A 27,248-nucleotide genomic window follows, 5' to 3' on the forward strand; every position below is an offset into this window, starting at 1 on the left:
CTCTGTGTTTGAAGGTATAGAGGAAAATATAGGTTTTTAGCTTTGGGATTTAATTTACCTACAGCTGTGATTGTTTGTCCCCCAGGTGCTGTGATCCCCGTCGTCGGGTCACAGGTCTCTTCCTCCTCAGTCTTCACCTTCGGCTCCACGAACTTCGTTCCACAGCTTGCTGTTGACGGCGGATTTGGCACCGACTTCATCGCTGACAACACTACGTTTGCAACGGCTGTTGGAGACACAACGCCCTACATGGACATTGATCTGGGCAGCAACTTCCTCCTCGTCTCCGTCACCATCACCAACAGGGGTGACTGCTGTTGTAAGTAGAGTGAGATGGTTAGGTGTATTTATCACCGATTTGAACACTATTTCTGTTAAAAGACAGATTACATACTGTCAAATGATCTGATTGTCTACAGATTCGTCCTCATATCATGAAACCCCTATCGTCACTTATTGGGCATTACGATATATAGAGCTTGAAATTAGTTCCTGCTCGATGACCTTATTTGAATGTTTATCGGATTGTGAAAACAAGTTGATCGGATTTCTTTTTCACATCAATAACACTATGAAATATATGAAAACTTAGTTGTAGACTGAACATTACTATATGCTTTTATATTTATCACATATTACCTTAATAAATAGAAAAAAATCGTCCGGTGTCACGTTTAGCTTTGTCTGTCGTTCTCAACGCTGGTCTTTGTTACCACGAAAGCAGTCCATTCCGATTTAGGCATGTTGGTTGACTAATTCTGCGCTTGGTACGCGAAGTTATCTTTGCTCTGACACAGCGAGGTAGACTTGAGTTGATTATCGTGGTCCCTCATAGCTGTAGATATCTTTTACATCAGAAACATGTACAGAATCGAAATCATATATGGCGTATATATCTTCAAAAACATTCTATGGAGAGCGTAGACATTGAATTACAACACATTCCTGCTAAACTTGATATCAGTCATCAACGCTCCAGTTCCCAAGTCACAGTATGTCCACAGGACCCTGTGTTAAACTGTGTAACCTGGCAGATTGTATGTTATCATCCCCCGACGGCGTGGATATTTGCTTGTGCAGTCGACCACAAGAGTATCTGACTTAGACTATTTGAGCCTACCTCGATATATCCGAAACAGATATCATCATCATCACCCACTCTTTTCATTTTGGCAGCCGAGCGTCTTATCAGGTCTGAAGAATCTTATATTAGGAACAAGGGTCATTTTCGACATCCCAAATTTACATTTAAGTCTGAAAGATAATAATCGACTGAAGGGGTGATGTTGTACATGTGTATATCTCTATACCTTGGCAGCCGAGCGTCTTCGAAACATCCGAGTCGAGGTGTACAATAACGATCCAACACTCGGAGGAACGCCTCAAGTCTGCACCACAATCGGCAGCACCGCCCCTGCCGCCAGTTCCAACACCACGTTCACCTGTTCGGCCATGGCGTTCGGAAGGTACATCCGTTTTAACAAGTTCAGCATGGTCGACGCAAATGACATCCTTCAGTTTGTAGAGGTGGTCCTTGATGGCGTTCCGCTAAGTAAGAATATAACTGTATAATTATATATATATATATGATGATGATAGTTTCATTTACCTACTTTATATATGATATTTTCCATTCTGTTTAACTGTGAATGCTTCTAATGAATGTATAATAAGTTCTCGTAATAAGAATGCTGATGCAACGTTAAATGGCCACTCAATCGAAACATTGAAAGTATTAGTGTGTTCTTGAGGAAGCAAGCGCCATGCGATTATAAATACACTTGACGACACGAATGGCTCAGTGACTTCCAGTTTCCAGATCGATGTTTATGATGTCAATCACTGGATTGTCTGGTCCAGACCCAGTCATGTATAGACCACCGTCATATAACTTTGATATTGCTGAGTGTTACATTAAACAACAAACAAACATGTCCATGGGTTCGAGCGAACGTTCAGACGATCAGCAAAGGGTCGCAACTCTCGACGGCGAACTCGGAGTTTGGACCATTGGGGCCACCCAAGCGCTGTGTTTGGAGGATAAGAGAAAACTATAGGTTTATATGTTTTGAGATGAGATTTACCTACAGCTGTGATTGTTTGTCCCCAGGTGCTGTGATCCCCGTCGTCGGGTCCCAGGTCTCTTCCTCCTCAGTCTTCACCTTCGGCTCCACGAACTTCGTTCCACAGCTTGCCGTTGACGGCGGATTTGGCCCCGACTTCGTCGTTGACAACACTACGTTTGGAACAGCTGTCGAAGACACTATGCCTTATATGGACATCGACTTGGGCAGCAACTTCCTTCTCCGCTCAGTCACCATCACCAACAGAGCTGACTGCTGTTGTAAGTAGAGTGAGATGGTTAGGTGTATTTATCACCGATTTGAACACTATTTCTGTTAAAAGACAGATTACATACTGTCAAATGATCTGATTGTCTACAGATTCGTCCTCACATCATGAAAACCCTATCGTCACTTATTGGGCATTACGATATATAGAGCTTGAAATTAGTTCCTGCTCGATGACGAATTGTGGCATTCATTTGAAGTAACCCTATAATGTAGTGTTGGCCCTGTTAGATAGTCATCAATGTAAAGCAAATATTCACCAATGGGCTTCAACGATTCTTAGTCGAAGAACCAGAAGCATATATTTGGGAAGAGCTTGAAATCAGACATAAATAAAGGCAAACATACACAATTGATTACTTTTGGCCAGGGTTGATACCCATGTAGTGTGTAAAATATCACGGTGGGAGATGTAAACTGCGCATGAATACAATTATTGAGTGAACCGCCTCATTAATCATATGGTGCCAAGTGATCAAACAGACATAATGACACTCCCATCGTAACTTAATGGCCATTATATCGGTGTATAGCACTTAATAGTAGTTCCTGCTAGATAACCTCATTTGAATATTTATCGTATCATGACAAGTTTGTCCGATTTCGCAAGTCACAATATGACTCCAGGACCCCGTGTTATACTGAATTGACTGGTAGATTGTTTCCCTGGCCCAGACTATTTGAGACTACCTCGTTGTTTTTGTTCAGTAAGACATTATCACTCAATCATCCGAAAATTCACAGCCGAGCGTCTTCGAAACATCATCATCGAGGTATATGACAACAACCCAACTCTTGGAGGAACGCCTCAAGTGTGCACCACAATCGGCAGCACCGCCCCCGCCGCCGGGTCGACCACGACCTTCAACTGCACAGGGACGCCAATCGGAAGGTACATCCGTCTTAAAAAGAGCTCCAAGGTCGACGCTTCTGATATCCTTCAGTTAGTAGAGGTGGTCCTAGAAGGCGTCCAGCTACGTAAGTATATGACTGTATTTATCTGATGGTAAGACAAATGAGGATAAAATAGCATCACATGGTAGTTTTATTTATCTTCTTGTAATCCCTGGTTTTTCCCGGTGTGTGATCCGATTTGGTTTCACCAAAGTGTACGCACCTACTAAGTGCAGTCATTGTTATAAAGAAGTTGTATATCCATTGAGTGAAATACTTGTTAAGACGGCGTTAAACCCATCTCACTCACTCCTCCACAGAATGTCCTTGCAACCACTTCCAGCTGGACGAGAACTGTTTCTACTTCTCTGGATTCCAAGCAAGCTATGCCGACGCGAAGGTAAACAACGACACCGCTTTCCTCCCACATTAAGCTGACACGCCGAGATATAACTGGAATACTGTTAAAAGCGGCGTAAACCAAACTCACTCACTCACTCACTTAAGGGTGGTCGGAGGATACATTCAAAGGAAGTCGTGTCCAATGGCCAAGCCCGCATTATGTATTTTGGACTGAAATCTCAGATACCGAACCTTTCTCGTGGGTTGAACAAAATATGTCCACGACTACACCCTGCGTCTGTCCTGGCTTGCCTCTCACGACCTAAACCAAACTCACACAATCAGTTACTCAATCACTCACTCACACACTCAGTCATTCACTCACTCACTCTCCCTCAATAACTGAGATAATGTTAAACTATGTGTTAAACCAGATTCACTCAATAACCTTTAGTGTATTCAGTACTGTAGGATGATACTTTGCGTGTTTGAAGTCTGAATGAATACTGAAGTACAGAGATTCTTGTTACAGGAATACTGTGACATCATCGGAAGCAATCTGGCCATGATCCGAACCCAGGCTCAGAGCGACTTTGTCAACGGTGTTCTCGCTGCAAATGCTAAAAAAGGTAATTCATAGCTCGTCTGTTTCGTGGCAATTCTATATCAACAAAGGTTTCCACTTGGACCTGTGGCAGTGTTAGATAACAGTATGAGTTCCACCCAAGAAAGCGTTTACGTCAACGGGGTCTATGATAAAAGTTTATGTTTAAGATCAAATCAATTTCAATTTCAATTTCAGCAGTTCACACATGGTACAGGTAAGGCTCGTCTTTACCTGGACGAGACATAGGCCCAGACATCAGCTCCCTGTTTAGGCTAAGCTATGCATCATCTAACTGCATCTTTTTCTCTTGTCCTCATTTGCAGGACTTCACGAAATAAACATTAGCGACGATTAATTGGATCTGGAGGTCAGTCTCGGAGAACTTGTTGCTTGTCAATGTACCCTGACGGCGCGAGATGTTACTGATAACATCAACCACTCGTTGGTCTGGCTACGAGTGGATTATTTACCGCCCACCATGTAATGGCTTAAGAGTTACACACTTCATATTTTCTGTCACTCAGGTCAAGAATACTGGATTGGGGTGACCAATCTTTTGGACCGGTTCCAATGGCGATATCTGCTTGGCGACATTGTTCCCCTGAATGGCTTCACCTCCCCACTCGTGAACGGCACGGGCACTTGCAGCACCTCTACCCCTGGGACGCACCCACAAAACTGTGCCGTCCTGGAGAATAACGACGCCGGCCAATGGGAGTGGGAGGAAGAACGGTGTTACAGGAAGGAGAACTTTATCTGTCTGGCAACCCTGCCCATACCTGCGCCCTAGGTTCTTTAATTATGCACGTATTGGTAATTTAGTTTACAGTCGTCATGATTAAGGTATCTTGTCTAAAATAGGTTGTAATAAATGCATCTGTCTACAAAAGTAGTGTCCAGCCTACGATGATTTGAAAAGTAATCAAATCAATCGTACAAAGGCACCTCTAAATACAATCGTTGTGTTAAACACACCTACTATTATACCAATGTACTCGTAAATAAAGAATTAGCAATATCATTGTGTTGTGTTATGGTCGAACACTGGTTGTATTATGATATATTTTAGTGAAATAATAAATGACGTGTTATTTTAGTCAAAAGAAAGTTAAAGAACGCCCGATTCTTTCATCATAGTTAATCGTGTTTTCTTTAACTTCTTTTGAGAAGGATATAATACCAATACAACACACATAAGCTTTGTTAGCGTGCGACGTAAACTCTATACAAGACTGAATTATGAAAGGGATGAACTTTCATTTTGTGCCGAACAATATTCCAGCAGCTCCAGCGTTTGGTGTCTACATTTCACTTTAGTTGTTTGATCAAGATTACAAAATTCAAATCTTAAGCAACGGTTTCAAAATGGTTTATGGAAGAAATGTGGAGGATATTTCCATATTTGATGTATCAGTGACAAAAATATGACAGGTTTCCTATTGTGACTTGTGTCATATGTTTCCGTGTTTTTAGGGACCAATTGACTTGCCTTTGCGTGTGTTGTGACTGGTGGAGCAGGAAACGCTCACTTTTTCGCAAACACCTAATGTCGTCACTCATTAATAGTGATTCATCAACATAAACATGCTGATGATACAATCTGAATCGTAAAATCTATTCAGCATTTGGTCGAGATTGGAGTGTTTCTGTGTCAGGAGTTCGATCCCGAACCCAGGCCGCATCATACCAAAAGATATGTATTGTTAAGATAAGTATGTATTGTTACCTTGCCTGGCGCTCGGCATTAACGGGCGAAAACAAGGACGGTTTGGCTACTCTGTCTGAGTTGGGTATTCATGTTAAATTGCGGCACACCCACACCCACACACACACACACACACACACAGAGTCTCACACTCACACACACACACACACACACACACACACACACACACACACACACACACAAACAGAGTCTCTCACACACACACACACAAACACACACACACACAAAAACAACAACACACAAACACAAACACACTCACTCACTCACTCACTCACTCTCACACATTGCGTACATACGCGTACGTGTGATAAAAGTCTCCACAAGACTGTATGATACAAGGGATGACTTCAACTTTCTAAAAGTCAAATTTCCTTTTTTTCAAGTTACGTTCCAGCATCTCCAGCCTTTGGTGTCTACATTTCACTTTTGAGGTACACTCTAAGAAGATTTCAAAGAGCGACATACGACTCTCCCTCCTTTACTTGTTTCATCAAGGTTACAACATTGAAAATGGTTTACAAATGGGGGACATTTCCTAAACTAATGTATCAGATGCAAATAAGAAGCAATTCCCTATTTTGACTTGTACCGTATGTTCCCGAGCTGAAAAATTGACTTGCCTTTGTGACGAGTGGAGCAGGATACCTCATCTTTTCGCTAACACCTTGTGTCATCACTAATTGATAATGATTCATAACCCATGCTTTTGATATATTCGGAATCGCACAATCGAGTCTCCTTTTGGCTGAGATTTCTTATGAATATGGAAAGCGTTTTGTCGCATATGTAAAGGAGATAAACATACTACGTTTTCGATGAAGAGCTAGGTTTCCTGTAGATTTAACTGCGCTAAATTGAATTTGGAACCGAACGCACAGCGGTTAAATCTAAAGGTAACCTAGCTCTACATTGAAAACACGGTATGTTTATCTCCATTTTACCATGACTAAATAAAACGCGAACTCTTTGGTGTTAGCAATTATATTGAGTAAAGTGGCGTGGGTTCATTTCATTGTCATTGTCTTGAGTGTGTTGTTGATCTGAATTACGGAATCACAGACAACAGCCTATAAACAAAATATAGCCCTGTTTATTCTCAAGCAGGTTATACACTCCGTAATAAGTCACTCGAACATATGATAGGCAGTGAAAGCGTATAAGCACGGCAACTTTGTCAACTAACATGAGGTGGGCACGCCTAAAGAAAATTAAGCAAGTTTTCAAAAGTTTCCGTTCTACACTGCACGTCACCATTATGACGTCATGTCGCTCATTGTGACGCAAACGATATGATGTGACAGTTGTATATAGAGAAACGCCAAATTCCAAGTTCTCTGTTGTCCCCAAAACTTAAAATATATTCTCTTTGAAGATTTTTATCGTGTTTTCTGCACGAAATGTATTGCCACACATCCTTTGAATATTGTAATTACTGCAACTTTGCATTTTGTAAAATAATTATTTAAATATGCCTACCGACAATGACTGAAAAAAGGACTATTCTATGAATATTAGCTTCTGCAGTTATGCGGCCGTCAAACCAGCTGTTTCGATCAGAGGGGGTTTATTGTAATTTAATAGCCTCTGATTGACCAGTCAATTTCCATATGCATGTTAGAATTATCATTATGAATATAGAAAGATTTTTGTCACTTTTATATTCAAGACAGTATAGATAAAAACAGCTAATCTGTCAATACCAACGTGTTAAAAAAAGACCTTGCAAACCGCCTATTAGTAACTTTGGTTTGTTTGTTGTTTAACGCCGCTCTCAGTAATTTTCCAGTTATGTGACGGTGGTCTGTATATAATCAAGTCTGGACCAGACAATACAGTGATTGACATCATAAGTATCGATCCACGCAATTGGGATACCATGACTAGCATCAACCAAGTAAGCAGCCTGGCCACCCGATCCCGTTAGTCGCCTCTTCCGACAAGCATTGTCGCCTTTTACGGCAAGTGTGCGTTGCAGAAGACCTATTCTACCTCGGATCTTCACTGGTCTGAAAATCACGGAACAAGGGCAATAACTCTGTAAAACAATTACGGTACCCATTTTCGAACTCAGTCTTGATAAGAATCTCTTAGATAAGCATGAACACTTTCATTCATGTAACTGTAGTAGTTTCGGAGAAAACTTGTTACCACTTGTTATGCACTAAGTTTAAAAGCACTGAGCAAGGACAATAACAACATTATCAAACTCTTTAAAGATCATGACCAATAAGGTGAGTGTGTTTAATTTCATTTGTCCAACTTCAATAGTCAGTAAGAACATATGCTGTTCTTCGTGGCGGGGATAAAACATTATTAGTTTGTTGTAACTGAACCCCAGGGAACCTGCATTTAGGTATAGAACGTCAATGCCAGAGAATAACCAGTCCTACGAAAGAGAAAGGCAAAATAGTGGTGAAAATATTTGACTGCATCACTGAAAATCGGTAATGTCGCCAGGCATTTGCGAAATTGGTTAGCATGTACTACCCAAGACTTGCTAAGATGAAGTATGAGCCTCTCTTGACTACTGAAATAATGGCCATTCCGAAACGTCCTCAGTAATATCAACCTATCCTAATCTTTGCCTGATTCGGGCTTTACGGCTGCTTTTTGTATAAGAAAATCTCACACCTCCAGTAGCCTTTCAGTGGGCTGTTTGAAAACAGCAGGAAAGCTGAAATAGAACACCAATAATGAACTGAGGACCCTCCAAACCACAAGTCGATCAGGGTTGCTTGGTCGTTTATTGTTTAACACAGCACTCAATAATATGCCAACTATAAATAGGGGTCTGTCAAATGATTGAGCTCAGACAAGTCAATCCAGTCAATTCATAGTTTGGAATATGACATTGGATCAACCATGTCCCCGATCATATGAATAAATAGGATATATACTACTCAAAGGGAGTTAAAGAACACACATTGTTTTCATATGACAGATTAAACAGATTTATTATTTTTTTTGGGAGGTTTTGTACATAAAGGCTGGGGTAGAGACACACCATTGGTCATATCCAACTTATCGGTAACTCATTTTGGAAAATGGTTATTTTTTAACTCACTAACTTTGGCGAAAAAACAAAAAGCCAGACTACATTTTCACTTGTCTCGGACTAACGGACTTCTGACCGTGCCTGTCCCTTAAAGGGTGGAATATGATTAAGTTGAAGTCAGTTCTCATTGGCACAACTCAAAGCGATGGTTTGATTTTGATAGGAAAGCGACATCTTGCCACTGAAGAAGAGGCCAATTAAATTGTTCAACCCTAAGTTAATTGTAGTGATAGGAGGGCAAAGTGATAACAAACTTACTCAGTTGATGCATGTCATTTAATCCCAGTTGCTTGGATCGATGCCCATGATGTCAATCACTGGCTTGTCTCCAGACTCTATTATTCACAGACCGCCGTCATAAAGCTGTGCGGCGTTAAACAACAAAAAACACAAACATACAATGGAATAGTGCTGACTGCTGTGTTAAGCAACAAACACACATTCAAAACCCATACCTGTCGAGTTGTTCATACCCATGATACACACCTATGGTTGAAACAAATGATACCATGGAAACGAGACCGGAGGTGGGATGACACCATTCCACTTACGATGTGTGAAGCTTTGTATCAGAAATTAATCCTTTGCCAGGTTGACACTTTTTTCTTTTCATTTGTGAACGGATCGGGGCAAAAGCTTGCCACAAATAAATAAATAATTTAAACTGATATTTATTATCAAGTAAATATAATTAGCAAAATGAAACTGATATGTAATATTAATTGGCCAAATGCATTGTATAAAGTCTCTGACCACTAAAAAACTTCATAATGAGAAAATAGCCTTCTCTGGCAGAAGTGAACATATATGATCCTATGACGAGTTTGCATTTAGATTGCTTCTGAAGAACAACATGGTGCCACAGTCATTGAATCGATTAAAAAGATAAAGGATACTGGGATAATGTTTCCAAATAAGATGTTGATCTCATCAGCGCCATAATGGATGAGGTAATTTCACCTAACGTCTAAATTTCCTGTCCAAAGGGGTCAGGTGGTGTCGTAACGGACAAGAAAACTTAATTACCTTTTTTTGTAAATTAAACAGAAAGTGTTATATGTTACTTATGTTGAAGTACGCAATGGCTGATAATACAGTGACAGGTAAATAACTATATACAAGGGACATAATTATATAACATCCCTGTATGGATATAGGTTATAAAAGCGAAACACACTTAACATATATCAGTAAGACATGTCCACTGTACGATAACGACTATATCGTGAGGATATGAAGAATCTCCAAAAAACATCTTAATACCATTAGTCGTTTGAAAAAGGAGTGCCTTATTCTCCTTCACAAAAACGGTTTATAAAATGAATAAACAAACATTCAAGAAATATTCATTCGGTTATGATAAAAACCCTGAGTATTCGTCCTCAAAGCAATGTTAGCGCATATATAGTTACGTCCTTTGATCCATGTAATGTTTTAAATATTAGTGCATATTGTCAGCAATGGGGAAAGTAAAATCAGATATTCTCATTATACAAAGCCAACTGGTGCCTATCTATTCTAAGGAATATTTATTTGTTTGTTGCTTAACGATGCTCTCAGCACTTTTCCCACTGTAATGGTGGGTAGGTATACAGCCATATAATACTGTGTACCTGAAATCCGTTCAGCATCCTAAGAACAATGTGGACTTAGTTATCAAACTGCATTCTCATATGTCATATCACTGAATCTAATCAGAATGAACACCTGTTTAATTAAACCTTATTAAACTTAGTTAATAGCTTGATTTCTGCACCGAATGGTATATCAAACTGTTAGGTAAATAGAAATTACACCCGGTCCACTGTGGTTAATTCTGCCCCGTCGAGAAGATTACAATATTTGGTATAAATATAGAGACACCAACCCTATCTCTTAGAATCATCCCGACTGTCTACAATGCTGCTCATCTCTCTGTTCGTGGTTGTGTTGGGGGTTGCTGAGACACATGGTAAGTAATTCAACCGAATTTTCGGCCATACTTTTCGAAATCTTATTAGCAAAGGTTCGGTGTAGACATGATACTGCAGGTAAAGTCTTAATTGTGTATCCCAGTTATACAGATATTATATACAGGTAGAGACGGATGATGCTAAAAGTTGCTTTGCTCAGACATAATACACAATGTTTATGTTTCATGATCATGTATGAAAGGTGACTTTAGAAGTATATTCTCGCCAACAGGCATATAACCATACATATAGATACATGTACTTATGTATCAGTTTTACTGTGTAGCTGGAATGTGTATAAACTGTCGGGGACAAGACTTGTTCGGTGGTTTGATGGTGACTAAACACGCTGTATTTGATATGGGTATCATAGTTGTGTTTAGGATCTCAAGTTATTTTTCGGATCTACATATATAATTTTATGGTATGACTAAGATACCACAAGCATGGTATAGGGAACACTGTATACGTTTCCCCAGAATCCAGGGTCGCAGATAATGCAGGGTTTTTGCAACATTGGCGCTAATGGAGTTTTAACCATTGAGGCCACCCTTGCTCTGTGTTTGAAGGTATAGAGGAAAATATAGGTTTTAGCTTTGGGATTTAATTTACCAACAGCTGTGATTGTTTGTCCCCAGGTGCTATGATCCCTGTCCTTGGGTCACAGGTCTCTTCCTCCTCAGTCTTCACCTTCGGCTCCACGAACTTCGTTCCACAGCTTGCCGTTGACGGCGGATTTGGCACCGACTTCATCGCTGACAACACTACGTTTGCAACGGCTGTTGGAGACACAATGCCCTACATGGACATTGATCTGGGCAGCAACTTCCTCCTCGTCTCCGTCACCATCACCAACAGGGGTGACTGCTGTGGTAAGTAGAGTGAGATGGTTAGGTGTATTTATCACCGATTTGAACACTATTTCTGTTAAAGACAGTAAATAGAATTACATACTGTCAAATGATCTGATTGTCCACAGATCCGTCCTCACATCATGAAACCCATATCGTCACTTTTGGGGGCATTTCATCGATGTTTTCAGCTTGAAAGTAGTTCTTGCTCGATGACCTCATATGAATATTTATTGGGTCAAATACTGAACAACAAAAGTTCCTTTGACATTGAAAAAGATTTAATCCAAAGTTATATTTTTACACCAAATGGTGTTTCTGTGGACGTTAAATTGTCTTGCAACATCACGTTGACTCGATCCTGCTTCAAGTATACCAATGGTTCGCAGACGCTCATTTTCGGGCAGGCGTGGCATTTCGTAATGTTGAATAATTGCGTAATTTTGTTGTTTTTCTGAGTGGTTGTTGTCAGCACGATGCTAAACAATGCATATGGAATCCCGTTAACGCACGTGTTTTTATACCTATTCTTCGGAAGTGAAATGCATGGGACTTGCATAAAAGTCATCTTTTGCTTGGAATGCATGCTTTTCTGGAGCAGTTGCGTTTTTGTGACTTGATTCCATACATGTACTACAATAGTGAAACAAAACTTTACTTGTTTGAAAAATACACTAAAATATTGGTGTCACAGGAACTTTTGTTGTTGAGTATAGTAACAAGTTGATTGGATTGCTTTTTCACATCAATAACACTATGATATTTATCACATATTACCTCAATAAAGAGAAAGGTGTCACGTTTAGCTTTCTCTATCGTTCTCAATGCTGCTCTTTGCTACCACCAAAGCAGTCTATTCAGATTAAGGCGTGTTGGTTGACTTATTCTGCGCTTGGTACACAGTAAGGTAGACTCGAGATGATTATCGTGGTCCCTCATAGCTGTAGATATCTTTTACATCAGAAACATGTACAGAAATGAGATCATACATAGCATATATATCTTCAAGAACATTCTATGGTGAGCGTTATCCTAGAATTACAACACATTCCTGCTGAACTTGATATCAGTCATCAACGCTCCAGTTCCAAAGTCACAGTATGTCCACAGGACCCTGTGTTAAACTGTGTAACCTTGCAGATTGTATGTTATCATGCCCCGACGGCGTGGATATTTGGACCAGGTGTTCATGACTTAGACTATTTGAGGCTACCACGATATTGCCGCAGAAGATATCATCATCATCAACCACTCTTTCTACTTCGCAGCCGAGCGTTTTAGCATGTCTGAAGAAACTTATATTAGAAACAAAGGTCATTATCGACTACCCAAATTTGCATAAAAGGCTGAAAGACAATAATCGACTGAAGGGGTTGTGTTGTACATGTGTATATCTCTCCACCTTGGCAGCTGATCGTCTTCGAAACATCCGAGTCGAGGTGTACAATAACGATCCAACACTCGGAGGAACGCCTCAAGTCTGCACCACAATCGGCAGCACCGCCCCCGCCGCCAGTTCCAACACCACGTTCACCTGTTCGGCCATGGCGTTCGGAAGGTACATCCGTTTTAACAAGTTCAGCATGGTCGACGCAAATGACATCCTTCAGTTTGTAGAGGTGGTCCTTGATGGCGTTCCGCTAAGTAAGTATATAACTGTATATATATGATGGTAAGATGAGGCTAACAAAAATAGTATCACAAAAATAGTGTCACATTTACCTACTTTATCGGTGATATTTTCCATTCTGTTTAACTGTGAATGCTTCTAATGAATGAATAATTAGTTCTCGTAAAAAGAATGCCGATGCAATGTTAAATGGCCACTCAATAGAAACATTGAAAGTATTTGTGTGTTCTAGTGGAAGCAAGCGCCATGCGATTATAAATACACTTGACGACACGGATGGCTCAATGACTTCCAGTTTCCAGATCGATGTTCATGATGTCAATCACTGGATTGTCTGGTCCAGACCCAATCATTTATAGACCACGGTCATATAACTTGGATATTTCTGAGTGTTACATTAAACAACAAACAAACATAGCCTTGGATTCGAGCGAACGTTCAGAGGATCAGCAAGGGGTCGCAACTATCCACGGCGAACTTGGAGTTTGGACCATTGGGCCATCCCAGCGCTGTGTTTGGAGGAAAAGAGGAAACTATAGGTTTATATGTTTTGAGATGAGATTTACCTACAGCTGTGATTGTTTGTCCCCCAGGTGCTGTGATCCCCGTCGTCGGGTCACAGGTCTCTTCGTCCTCAGTCTTCACCTTCGGCTCCACGAACTTCGGTCCACAGCTTGCCGTTGACGGCGGATTTGGCCCCGACTTCGTCGTTGACAACACTACGTTTGGAACAGCTGTCGAAGACACTATGCCTTATATGGACATCGACTTGGGCAGCAACTTCCTTCTCCGCTCAGTCACCATCACCAACAGGGCTGACTGCTGTTGTAAGTAGAGTGAGATGGGGAGATGGGTTTAACGCCGATTTGAACAGTGTCTTAAAAAGTATGTTAAAGACGGCGTTTCAGTTCAATGCAGGAGGAAAGCCAATAGAGATCAAGCTTGGTTTTGCCACATGAATGGATCAAAAATAACAAACAAGGCGAATCTGTGATTCCAAGTCAAGATCAGCAGATCGAGGTACGCCGAAGGTATGCAATTCTTGACGGATTGCAGGAAGCAGAAGTCCCCATGGTCCCTAGTATGGTGGCCTAACTTTAGTTGCTGGTGATCTGTAGCCCATTTTTATTATGTATTGTTTAGAATAGTCACATTTTTATGGTAACATACTAGTTTTAAATCTATATCTGTGATATTCTAGTGCTTTTACTGTCCTTTGTCGACCGATTTTAGTGTCTATGTGAATGTATTATTACTTTATAACTTCATTTAGTCACTATATGGCCGAAATATTGCCGACGTCACTATAAATGTTAACTCACTCACTCACTTATCACTTGATAGTAGTTCCTCCTAGATAACCTCATTTGAATATTTATCGTATCATGACAAGTTTGTCCGATTCAAGAGAAGAATTCAAGACCCCGTGTTATACTGAATTGACTGGTAGATTGTTTCCCTGGCCCAGACTATTTGAGACTACCTCGTTGTTTTTGTTTAGTAAGACATTATCACTAAATCATCCGAAAATTCACAGCCGAGCGTCTTCGAAACATCATCATCGAGGTACATGACAACAACCCAACTCTTGGAGGAACGCCTCAAGTGTGCACCACAATCGGCAGCACCGCCCCCGCCGCCGGGTCGACCACGACCTTCAACTGCACAGGGACGCCAATCGGAAGGTACATCCGTCTTAAAAAGAGCTCCAAGGTCGACGCTTCTGATATCCTTCAGTTAGTAGAGGTGGTCCTAGAAGGCGTCCAGCTACGTAAGTATATGACTGTATTTATCGGATGGTAAGACAAATGAAGATAAAATAGCATCACATGGTAGTTTCATTTATCTACTTGTAATCCCTGGTTTTTCCCGGTGTGTGATCCGACTTGGTTGCACCAAAGTGTACGCACCTACTAAGTGCAGTCATTGTTATAAAGAAGTTGTATATCCATTGAGTGAAATACTTGTTAAGACGGCGTTAAACCCATCTCACTCACTCCTCCATAGAATGTCCTTGCAACCACTTCCAGTTGGACGAGAACTGTTTCTACTTCTCTGGATTCCAAGCAAGCTATGCCGACGCGAAGGTAAACAACGACACCGCTTTCCTCCCATATTAAGCTGACAGGCCGAGATATAACTGGAATACTGTTAAAAGCGGCCTTAAACCAAACTCACTCACTCACTCACTTAAGGGTGGTCGGAGGATACGTTTGGCCCAATGGGTAAGGGACCTTTATTCAAAGAAAGTTGCGTCCCATGGCCCAGCCAGCATTATGTAGTTTGGACTGAAATCTCAGATACCGAACCTTTCTCGTGGGTTAAACAAAATGTGTCAACGACTAAACCCTGCGTCTGTACTGGCTTGCCTCTCACGACCTGAACCAAACTCACACAATCACTCACTCACACACTCACTCACTCACTCACTCACTCACTCACTCACTCACTCACTCACTCACTCACTCACTCACTCACTCACTCACTCACTTTCTCTCAATAACTGAGATAATGTTAAACTATGCGTTAAACCAGATTCACTCAATAACCTTTAGTGTATTCAGTGGTCTAGGATGATACTTTGCGTGTTTGAAGTCGGAATGAATACTGAAGTACAGAGATTCTTGTTACAGGAATACTGTGACATCATCGGAAGCAATCTGGCCATGATCCGAACCCAGGCTCAGAGCGACTTTGTCAACGGTGTTCTCGCTGCAAATGCTAAAAAAGGTAATTCATAGCTCGCTTTTACTGTTTCGTGGCTATTCTATATCACGATTAACAGATCAACAAAGGTTTCCACTTGGACCTGTGGCAGTGTTAGATAACAGTATGAGTTCCACCCAAGAAAGCGTTTTTGTCAACGGGGTCTATGATAAAAGTTTATGTTTAAGACCAAATCAATTTCAATTTCAATTTCAGCAGTTCACACATGGTACAGGTAAGGCTCGTCTTTACCTGGACGAGACATAGGCCCAGACATCAGCTCCCTGTTTAGGCTAAGCTATGCATCATCCAACTGCATCTTTTTCTCTTGTCCTCATCTGCAGGACTTCACGAAATAAACATTAGCGACGATTAATTGGATCTGGAGGTCAGTCTCGGAGAACTTGTTGCTTGTCAATGTACCCTGACGGCGCGAGATGTTGCCGATAACATCAACCACTCGTTGGTCTGGCTACGAGTGGATTATTTACCGCCCACCATGTAATGGCTTAAGAGTTACACACTTCATATTTTCTGTCACTCAGGTCAAGAATACTGGATTGGGGTGACCAATCTTTTGGACCGGTTCCAGTGGCGATATCTGCTTGGTGACATTGTTCCCCTAAATGGCTTCACCTCCCCACTCGTGAACGGCACGGGCACTTGCAGCACCTCTACCTCTGAGAAGCACCCACATAACTGTGCCGTCCTGGAGAAGAACGACGCCGGCCAATGGGAGTGGGAGGAAGAACGGTGTTACAGGAAGGAGAACTTCATCTGTCTGGCAACCCTGCCAATACCTGCGCCCTAGGTTCTTTAAGGATACACGTATTGGTAATTTAGTTTACAGTCGTCATGATTAAGGTATCTTGTCTAAAATAGGTTGTAATAAATTCATCTGTCTACAAAAGTAGTGTCCAACCTGAGTGTCAAGTGTCATTTGAAAAGTAATCAAATCAATCGTACAAAGGCACCTCTAAATACAATCATTGTGTTAAACACACCTACTATTATACCAATGTACTCGTAAATAAAGAATTAGCAATATCATTGTGTTGTGTTATGGTCGAACACTGGTTGTATTATGATATATTTTAGTGAAATAACAAACTGACATGTGTTAGTCAAAAAAAAGTTAAAGAACACCCGATTCTTTCATCATAGTTAATCGTGTTTCCTTTACCTTCTTTTGAGAAGGATATAATACTAATACAACACACATAAGCTTTGTTAGCGTGTGACGTAAACTCTCAACAAAACTGAATGATGAAAGAGATGAACTTTCATTTTGTGCCGAGCAATATTCCAGCAGCTCCAGTGTTTGGTGTCTACATTTTACTTTAGTTGTTTGATCAAGATTACAAAATTCAAATCTTAAGCAACGCTTTCAAAATGGTTTATGGAAGAAATGTGGAGGATATTTCCATATTTGATGTATCAGTGACAAAAATATGGCCGGTTTCCTATTGTGACTTGTGTCATATGTTTCCGTGTTTTAAGGGACCAATTGACTTGCCTTTGCGTGTGTTGTGATTGGTGGAGCAGGAAACGCTCACTTTTTCGCAAACACCTAATGTCGTCACTTATTGATATTGATTCATCAACATAAACATGCTGATGATACAATCTGAATCGTAAAATCTATTCAGCATTTGGTCGAGATTGGAGTGTTTCTGTGTCGGGAGGTCGATCCCGACCCCAGGCCTCATCATACCAAAAGATATGTATTGTTAAGATAAGTATGTGTTGTTACCTTGCCTGGCGCTCGGCATTAACGGGCGAAAACAAGGACTGTTTGGCTACTCTGTCTTAGTTGGGTATTCATGTTAAATTGCGGCATGATATTTCAGTGGGCTGGCATTATATAATCGTCAATGATCCGGATTCACACACAGACACACACAGACACAGACACACACAGACACAGACACACACACACACACACACACACACACACACAGAATCTCACACAGAATCTCACACACACACACACACAGAGTCTCTCTCTCTCTCACACACACACACACACACACAAACAAAAAACAACAACACATACACACACAAACACAAACACTCACTCATTCACTCTACATTGAAAACACGGTATGTTTATCTCCATTTTACCATGACTAAATAAAACGCAAACTCTTTGGTGGTAGCAATTGTACACACATGAGGTGGGCACGCCTAAAGAAAATTAAGGAAGCTTTCCAAAGTTTCCGTTCTACACTGCACGTCACAATTATGACGTCATGTCGCTCATTGTGACGCAAACGATATGATGTGACAGTTGTATATAGAGAAACGCCAAATTCCAAGTTATCTGTTGTCCCCAAAACTTAAAATATATTCTCTTTGAAGATTTCTATCGTGTTTTCTGCACGAAATGTATTGCCAAACATCCTTTGAATATTGTTATGACCTCAACTTTGCAATTTGTAAAATAATTATTTAAATATGCCTACCGACAATGACTGAAAAAAGGACTATTCTATGAATATTAGCTTCTGCAGTTTTGCGGCCGTCAAATCAGCTGTTTCAATCAGAGGGGGCTTATAGTAATTTAATAGCCTCTGATTGACCAGACAAAATCGAGTAATTTCAATATGCATGTTAGAATTATCATTATGAATATGGACAGTTTTTTGTCACTTTTATATTAATATTCAAGACGGTATAGATAAAAACAGCTAATCTGTCAATACCAACGTGCTGAGAAAGACCTTGCTTACCGCCTATTAGTAACTTTAGTTTGTTTGTTTGTTGTTTAACGCCGCACTCTGTAATTATCCAGTTATGTGACGGCAGTCTGTAAATCAGACAATATAGTGATTGACATCATAAGCATTGATCCACGCAATCGGGATACGATGACAAGCATCAACCAAGTAAGCGAGCCTGACAACCCGATCCCGTTAGTCGCCTCTTCCAACAAACATTGTCGCCTTTTACGGCAAGGCCTCTTCTACCTCGGATCTTCACTGATCTGAAAATCACGGTACAAGAGCAATAACTCTGTAAAAAAATTACGGTACCAATTTTGACAAGTCTTGACAAGAATCTTTTAGATAAGCATGTACACTTTCATTCATGTAACTGTTGTAAGAGAAAACATGTTACCATTTCACACAGCATGCACTAAGTTCAAAAGCACGAAGCAAGGGCAATAATACCATTTACCAAACTCTTTTAAGATCATAACAAGTAAGGTGAGTGTGTTAAATTTCATTTGTCCAACTTCAATAGTCTATAAGAAAAATGTCCCCATTGTGAAGTGGGCATGCATACAAATGACACATATATTGTTCTTCGTGGCGGGGATAAAACATTATTAGTTTGTTGTAACTGAACCTTAGGGAACCTGCATTTAGGTATAAAACGTCATTGCCAGACAATAACCAGTCATACGAAAGAGAAAGGCAAAATAGTGTTGAAAATATTTGACTGCATCGCTGAAAATCAGTGATGACGCCAGGCATTTGCGAAATGGGTTAGCATGTTCTACCCACGACTTGTTAAGACGGAGGTGTAATCCTCTCTTGACTACCGAAATAATGGCCATTCCGAAACATCCTCAGTAATATCAACCTATCCTAATCTTTGCCTGATTCGAGCTTTAGGGCTGCTTTGAAAACAACAGGAGAGCTGCAATAGCACACCCATAATGAACTGAGGACCCTCCAAACTATAAGTCGATCAGGGTTGCTTGGTCGTTTGTTGTTTAACGCAGCCCTCAATAATATGCCACCTATAAATTGAGTTCGGACAAGACAATCCAGTGAGTGACATTAACACCAATCCATAGTTTGGAATATGACACTGGATCAACCATGGCCCCGATCATATCAATGAATATGATATATACTACTCAAGGCGAGTTAAAAGGGGATGTTTTTCATTTGACAGATTAAACAGATTTAACAACTTTTTGTGGGAGGTTTAGCACATAAAAGGCTGGAGTAGAGACACACCATTGGTCATATCCAACTTATCGGTAACTCATTTTGGACAAGTGGTTATTTTAACTCACTAGCTTTGGCGAAAAAACAAAAAGCCAGACTACATTTTCACTAGCTTCGGACTCACGGACAACTGGCCGTGCCTGTCCCTTAAAGGGTGGAATATGATTAAGTTGAAGTCATTTTTCATTGGCACAACTCAAATTGATTGTTCGATTTTGATAGGAAAGCGACATTTTGTCACTGGAGAAGAGGCCAATTAAATTGTTGAACCCTAAGTTAATTGTAGAGATAGGAGAGCAAAGTGATAGCAAATTAACTTGGTTGATGCATGTCATTATATCCCAGTTGCGTGGATCGATGCCCATGATTCAATCACTGGATTGTCTGGTCCAGACTCTATTATTCACAGACCGCCGTCATAAATTTAGCTGGACTATTGCTGAGTGCGGCGTTAAAAAAACAGCAACAATGGAATATTGCTGACTGATGTGTTAAGCAACAAACACACATTCGAAACCCATACCTGTCGAGTTGATCATACCAATGAGACCTGTGAAGATCCGGGGTAGAATAGGTCTTCACCATGCTTGCTGTAAAAGGCGACTATGCTTGTCGTAAAAGGCGACTAACGGGATCGGGTGGTCAGGCTCGCTGACTTGGTTGATGCATGTCATCGATCCCAATTGCGTGGATCGATGCTCATGATATCAATCACTGGATTGTCTGGTCCAGACTCGATTATTTACAGACCACCATCATATAGCTGGAATATTGCTGAGTGCGGCGTTAAACAACAAACCACCACCAAATCACCACACCTATGGTTGAAACAAATGATACCATGGGATGACACTGTTCCACTTCCTTTGTGGGAAGCTTTGTATCAGATATTAATCCTTTGCCAGGTTGACACTTTTTTCTTTTCTTTTGTGAAAGGATCGGGGGAAAAGCTTGCCACAAATAAATAAATAATTTAAACTGATATTTATTTTCAAGTTAATAGAATTAGCAAAATGAAACTGATCTGAAATATTAATTGGCCAAATACATTGTATATAGTCCCTGACCACTACAAAAACTTCATAATGAGTAAATATCCTTCTCTAGCAGAAGTAAACATACATGTATATACATGTTATGGTTTAAATATCCTTAGGGATTCCGGATTGAATTGGTCCCTTGGGCCGTTGGCTAAATATCTAACATCATCATAAACCCTATAGCAACCTATAGAAGCTAAATAGATCGGGTGGTCAGACTCAGTGACTTGGTCAGTGTCGTGTCTTTGTCGTGCTGCGACGGCGTGGATCGTTGCTCAAAATACCAATCACTGGATTGTCTGGTCTAGATTCGATTATTTACAGGCTGCCATCATATAGGTTGAACACTGATGGGTGTGGCTTTAGGCAACAGACACATGTAACACAACACAAGAAGGCGGTTTGAGGATTACGTAGTTTTAATCACAATGGCATATGTACAAGTCAAAGGAAGTGTGCCGTCCTTCCTTCCTCCCTCTAGATACTCACCTGTACCTTAGGGTGCTGAGACCAAGTCTGCCGGTATTTGGAAGTCGCCCGGTAAATATATAGTAATGACGGAATGCCAAGCATTTTGTTTTGCACAGGTACTAAAATTTGGTGTGGTCAACTTGAGATTAAATTGACCATCAAGTGGTGTCCATGACGAGGCACTTAAAATTGTTCCCCTTAAGGTGACATGAAACCACCACTCACTGGTCCACTTGATATGTACTTGACATATCCACGGGGTCAGTCGTATTTGGCAAACACTGATAGTGTTACATTAGTCGTATTTGGCAAACACTGATAGTGTTACATCCGCCCCTTTCTACTTGGAAATATTGTTGATATTTCCAGGCCTCATAAGTCGATCTTAAAAATACACACAGTTCCATATATACATAAACAAAAAAAAGAGTGTAAATATTTTACAACGATCATGCTGTCCGTGACCGGACTTAATCGCTTTTAAAATGTCACTTCGTCACAATCTTGGCCCTCGACCGGCTACAGACACACCATTTTGGTCATCTGTGATCGTCAGTTCTGCGTTGTGTTCTTCTTTTCAATATATGTATTATGTTCAACTATTGATAGTCACGATATGGCTGAAATATTGCCGATGTGACTTAAAATTTAACTCACTCACTCACTCTTCTTTTCAACTTAGTTCAACTTTATGGTCGTCACCACAAGTTCCAATATGGCCGCCGTCCATCTTCGTCACCAGCCTGTTCATCTTAGTTCATGCAGCAACAATATCGCAACACTGTACTGTTTAGTAGTGGGCATCCAGGCCAGGGTACAGGCGTCGTATGGATGACGTTGTTGGAGGCGCCGAAGTCTGATCCCCCGTCATCAGTGGTGCAGGTCGCTAAGCCGCTCCTGGAGTCGGTACTCGCGACCTGGATCACATCAGATCCCATCAACTCGAATTCGGGTGTTTCCCGGGTGTGCTTTCCCCAAGTGAGCATTTTGGATAGCCAAAATTTTCTATATCTTAAAACCATTATCAATATTATTATGACTAGTAACATGATACCCCCAACTAACCACTTTTTCCAGTTAATTTTCTTATCCCAACTAATTTCAGTGTTTACACTATGTAATTCATCAATTAAATGACTCATGGATACCGTATCTATATTCTGGAGGTGGCTTGGAACTTTCGATATCGTCACATTTCTTAATTTTTCCTTAAAGGGTTTCCATAACAGCATATCTAAAACGTTTGGCATATGAGGTAGCTGAGCCCAGATCTCATTTAATTCAAACCTGCTTTCATTACGATAAAATGGTAGTAATGTCAAATGATTGTTTGAAGCTGTACAAGAGACGTTTACTCGTAACATACCTATTGGTGGGTAAATAGTTATTATCTGTGGATATACTTTTTAACATACTATAGTAAAGTCTAGTTGTTCAGCGGTCGCAATGACCCATTGGCCTTCCCAAATATTATCTGCCCTAGGCAGTATCATGTGCATGGTAACTTCCCGTTTACACAAGCTCTTGACTTTATCTAAATCTTTCATGAAGAGCGCGATCATGAACATCTGACTAAGATTTAGGGGATAAGTCGGGCTGCTTATCATGCGTGATTCTAATTTATATGTGGCAACCATGCCAGCTACTTTAGTAAATTCATGCGTTTTATCTGAGAGGAGAGGTAGTGGTAAATTATGAATTTTATAAATTTCGTATTGCCCATTATAATCTAATAGTGGAAGTGATATTATTATCAAAATCTTTTCCTCATAAACTAAGGTCGAGCATGTTAATGTTCGATAATAATTCCATAATTCCTTTTTCTGGATCTTTTGCCAGTTTATAGCCACTTGGTAAATGAATATTTATTTCACGTAATAATACTAATAATTCACTTGGAGTGACAGTGCCTGGCGACAAGTGTCCGAGTGATAGAGCATTAAATTGTAATTGGAGGTGATTGATATAAGACATCAATGTTTGTATTGTTTGTCTTACGTCTTCAATTACTAAATCTATCTTGAGATAATTGTTAGTAGCCCATTCAAGTTTATCTATACGCCCCGCAAGAATTCGGGAGATGTTTGCTACATTTACCTCTACTTCCTTGAGATTATCAATAACTGCATTAATTGTTTGTCGGTTCTTCTGAACTTGAATCCTTGTTACATTCAAAATAGTGAGTTCTTCATGAACTACATGCGATATGGTTTCTTGGTTCTTAGCAATTTTGTTGATATTGTTTTTGATTGAATTTAAATCAGACTCGGATACTGTTCCAAATAGATAACTTAAAGCATCGCCAATAAATGGGATTAATGATCGCTTTGGTCTTATCAACTTCCTGTATTCTAGAAAACTAACTTCTAGCGAACTTAGTGTATTATTTAGACCCGTAATTTCCTTGTCTAACCTGTAGAAGGTTCCTTCTACTTTGTTAACATCAGTGCTGCTATGGTAGCGACTGATCAGTCTACGCAAAACTAATGCAACTTCTTCGATATCCTTCCTACATCTTTGAATATAGTCAATATAAGGTTTCATGTCTATTACTAGTGCTACAAGCCATTTTGAACAAGTTGTAGAAATATCATTGACCTTTTGAAAAAACACGTTTTCAGAAACTAATAGACTAATAAACCACCAAAACACAACACTGTTAATATGGTAAACACACCCATTTCCTGCAAATATACAGAATAAAAAAACTATATAAAACTGTGACTAACCAAGACTACATACAACTATAATCATCAGTTGTACTCAAACATGAATACCATATATGCTCAATACCATATATACAAAACAAACAAGATATGCATGCAGTGCCCGATTATACTACGAAGCCTTATAGTAACCCGGCTACTGCCTCAAACAACTTCTTAACCTTATCATCAGGGGTTAATTGACGTGTCTCTTTAACTTCATTTACGGATACATTATCATTATCTGATGATTCACTTGATCCGTTGTCCTCCGTCGAATTGTCAATAGAGTCACGTCGCCTAGCACTCAAGCGTTTGGCAAGTTGGGCTAACGGAACGTCATTCTCTGAGTCTGAGTCTGAACGTTCCTGTCTATACCGCTTTGTGATCCTTGACATGGGATCCTTTGATCCTTGTACCTCCTCGTCCGAGGTTGATTCTGAGGATAGTGATATAACATTATGTTGTTTTCTTCGAGGTCTACCTTCTGTGTCCTTGGGAATTTCCCAATCATCTAGATTAGCAATCCTAAGATGTTCTGCATGAGCTCGTGTAGTTGATCCATCAAGCTGATTTCGTATGATGTAAGTTACTGGCGATGTTTGTTCAATAACCCTGTAGAACGGCTTCCACCTGTTCTGTAGCTTACTCTTCCTTTGATGAAATCTATAGTAGACAGGGTCGCCAACCTTGATTTTGTTTACTGCTCCTGTCGGCATATCGGGCCTGTCTTTCTTTGCTTTCTTCATGTTCTTGTGTACTAGAACGAATGCCTTGTGCTGCTGTTGCAGTGCTGTTTTATGTTCTTCGTCACCTGCATACTTACGTCTCGGTCGTAGCAGGTTGTCAACAGGAAGAACGACGTCACGATTGTACAACAAGAAGTATGGCGAAAACTTGGATGATTCACAGATGTAGAAACGAATTGCAGCCAAGGTTTGATTTAGGTATAAGTCCCATGTTGTTACGTTGTCATTCAGCTTTTTCGCAAGGACATCATGTAATGTACGATGAAATCGCTCAACTCTTGCATTGGACTGGGGGTGATAAAATGACGTCCTGACGTGGTTGATCCCTAATGCTGACAATGTTTCACTGACAACCTTGTTAATATTCTCTGTCCCGTTATCTGTGACAATCTGTAGTGGACAGCCAAACCTCGGGAATATCTCCTCTAGTATCAGATGGGCAACTGTCTCTGCTGATTTATCAGGTACTGCATACGCCTCAGGCCAACCGCTGAAGTGGTCAACGAAGCCGATGATATATTTATTCCCAGATAATGTTGTCGGATAGGGTCCTGAGAGATCCATACTTACCTTCGCAAATGGGTAGGGCGGAATCTCAGTTTCCTGCAAAGCTGGTTTCTGGGCCTTCATGGTTCTAGATTGACAAGTGATACATTTGCCGATACACTCAGTTATCTCCCTGTAGAGGTTGGGCCAATAATATTTCAGTTTTATTGCCTCAAATGTCTTGTCAATCCCCATGTATCCGTTTGCATCATGATATTGCGTGACCACGATCTGTTTGAACTTTTCGGGTACATATAACCTGGGCGATGGATCATCCTCAATTGCACTGACATAGTACAATAGATCATTTATGACTAAGTACCTTTTTAAGTGTGACTTGTCACCGTGACCTTTTTCCAGTTGTTCTTTGATGCTCGTGATGTTTTCATCCCTATCCTGCTCTTTCTGCATGTCTATATCCATTTCCATTCTGCGTGGCAATGAAGATGCCTCGGGAATTGGCAAATCGCAGCTAGCAAAATTCTTAGGGTTGAATTTGGTGGGGTTCAATGCCTCAATCCTCAGACTGTTGTCGGGTCGATCAATCTCAATGTCTTCCTCATTAGGCCCGCAGCCGTTATCTGTGTTTGATTTGCCCCGAGATAGTAGATCTGCACAAGTGTTGTTCTTTCCTGCCATATACCCGATCTTACAGGTATAGCCCGCGATTCCCAGTGCCCATAGTTTTTCTACCTGTTCACCCTCACTTTCATGTGTCTGAACCAGACACGCCCCTATACAGCTGTTACTGGCGTCCGTGTACAGAGTGTATGGCCTATTCGGGTCGGGATAGGTCAGTAATGGTACAACCGTCAGACTGTCTTTCAAGAAATCAAAAGACTTTTGACATTCTTCAGACCACGAGAATCTCGCAAATCTCTTGGTAAGTTTTACCATGGGTTCAGCAATATTTGAGAAATTGGGGATAAATCGGCGGTAATAACTGCACATCCCTATGAACCCTCGTACTTCTTTTACTGACCTTGGGGCTTCCATTGACCTAATGGCCTCTACCTTTTGGTTGTCAGGTTTTATTCCATCTTGATTGATGACAAAACCTAAGTACTGAGTTTCCTCCTTGGCAAAGCTACATTTTGACAACTTGAGTTTTAGTGAATGTTGGCGGAGTCGTTCATAAACTGTCTCGATATGAAGTAAATGTTGTTCTTCCGACTTTGAGAATATCAAAATATCGTCTAGGTAGGCTATTGCAAATGCATCGAGACCCTGTAAAACTTCATTCATAAGTTCCATAAAAACTGCTGGAGCATTACAAAGTCCAAAAGGCATCACGTTAAATTCAAAAAGACCTCTATGACAAGCAAAAGCAGTTTTTTCTTTATCTTCATCATCCATTTGAGGGGTAAAGTCGTTGAAATAGGACGGCTAATTTTGTTCAAAACCCTAAAGTCTACACAAAAACGCTTCGATCCCTATTTTTTGTCAACGTCGACAATGGGGAAACTCCATGGTGACCTAGAACGTCGAATGATCTGAGCATCTAACATGTCATCGATCGCCTTATCTACAACTTTGCGTTTGTTAAGAGGAGTTCGATATGGCTTCATCTTGATCGGAACATTGTCACCTGTGTCTATCTTCATACGTACAGTTTCTGTCTGCCCTAAGTCTAAATCACTCTTTGCAAATAAACCCTTGTT

The 27,248-nt window shown here is 40.5% G+C and overlaps 3 protein-coding genes across 3 annotated transcripts; 2 read left to right on the forward strand and 1 right to left on the reverse strand.

Moving 5' to 3' along the window:
- The first annotated feature begins 249 nt into the window (after window positions 1-249).
- LOC124143527 lies at window positions 250-5,273 on the forward strand. The gene is made up of 7 exons (XM_048389761.1): window positions 250-319; window positions 1,319-1,552; window positions 2,111-2,344; window positions 3,060-3,329; window positions 3,566-3,645; window positions 4,120-4,216; window positions 4,719-5,273. The coding sequence occupies exons 1-7, from the start codon at window positions 250-252 to the stop codon at window positions 4,982-4,984; spliced, it is 1,251 nt and encodes a 416-aa protein (XP_048245718.1). The 3' UTR covers window positions 4,985-5,273.
- A 5,586-nt stretch (window positions 5,274-10,859) lies between these two features.
- LOC124143505 lies at window positions 10,860-17,149 on the forward strand. Its single transcript, XM_046512506.1, has 8 exons — window positions 10,860-10,926; window positions 11,566-11,799; window positions 13,189-13,422; window positions 14,002-14,235; window positions 14,946-15,179; window positions 15,416-15,495; window positions 16,042-16,138; window positions 16,660-17,149. Exons 1-8 carry the CDS (start codon window positions 10,875-10,877, stop codon window positions 16,923-16,925), a joined length of 1,431 nt encoding a protein of 476 aa, XP_046368462.1. The 5' UTR covers window positions 10,860-10,874; the 3' UTR covers window positions 16,926-17,149.
- Window positions 17,150-24,435: 7,286 nt separating this feature from the next.
- On the reverse strand, window positions 24,436-26,226 carry LOC124143528 (uncharacterized protein K02A2.6-like). Its single transcript, XM_046512528.2, has one exon. It carries the CDS (start codon window positions 26,224-26,226, stop codon window positions 24,436-24,438), a length of 1,791 nt encoding a protein of 596 aa, XP_046368484.2.
- Window positions 26,227-27,248: the final 1,022 nt, after the last annotated feature.

Source organism: Haliotis rufescens, unplaced genomic scaffold (genome assembly GCF_023055435.1).
Source record: "Haliotis rufescens isolate VD_foot unplaced genomic scaffold, xgHalRufe1.0.p SCAF_8, whole genome shotgun sequence".
Lineage (NCBI taxonomy): Eukaryota > Metazoa > Mollusca > Gastropoda > Lepetellida > Haliotidae > Haliotis > Haliotis rufescens.

Excerpts from the sequence above, each read along its gene's own strand:
- LOC124143527 (XM_048389761.1), top strand. The coding sequence starts at position 250 with ATGGACATTGATCTGGGCAGCAACTTCCTCCTCGTCTCCGTCACCATC. Across the intron at positions 1,553-2,110 it reads CCTTGATGGCGTTCCGCTAA|GTGCTGTGATCCCCGTCGTC; the intron begins GTAAGAATATAA and ends GTTTGTCCCCAG. Across the intron at positions 3,330-3,565 it reads CCTAGAAGGCGTCCAGCTAC|AATGTCCTTGCAACCACTTC; the intron begins GTAAGTATATGA and ends ACTCCTCCACAG.
- LOC124143505 (XM_046512506.1), top strand. The coding sequence starts at position 10,875 with ATGCTGCTCATCTCTCTGTTCGTGGTTGTGTTGGGGGTTGCTGAGACA. Across the intron at positions 14,236-14,945 it reads CAACAGGGCTGACTGCTGTT|CCGAGCGTCTTCGAAACATC; the intron begins GTAAGTAGAGTG and ends GAAAATTCACAG. Across the intron at positions 15,496-16,041 it reads CAAGCTATGCCGACGCGAAG|GAATACTGTGACATCATCGG; the intron begins GTAAACAACGAC and ends TTCTTGTTACAG.
- LOC124143528 (XM_046512528.2), bottom strand. The coding sequence starts at position 26,226 with ATGGCAGGAAAGAACAACACTTGTGCAGATCTACTATCTCGGGGCAAA.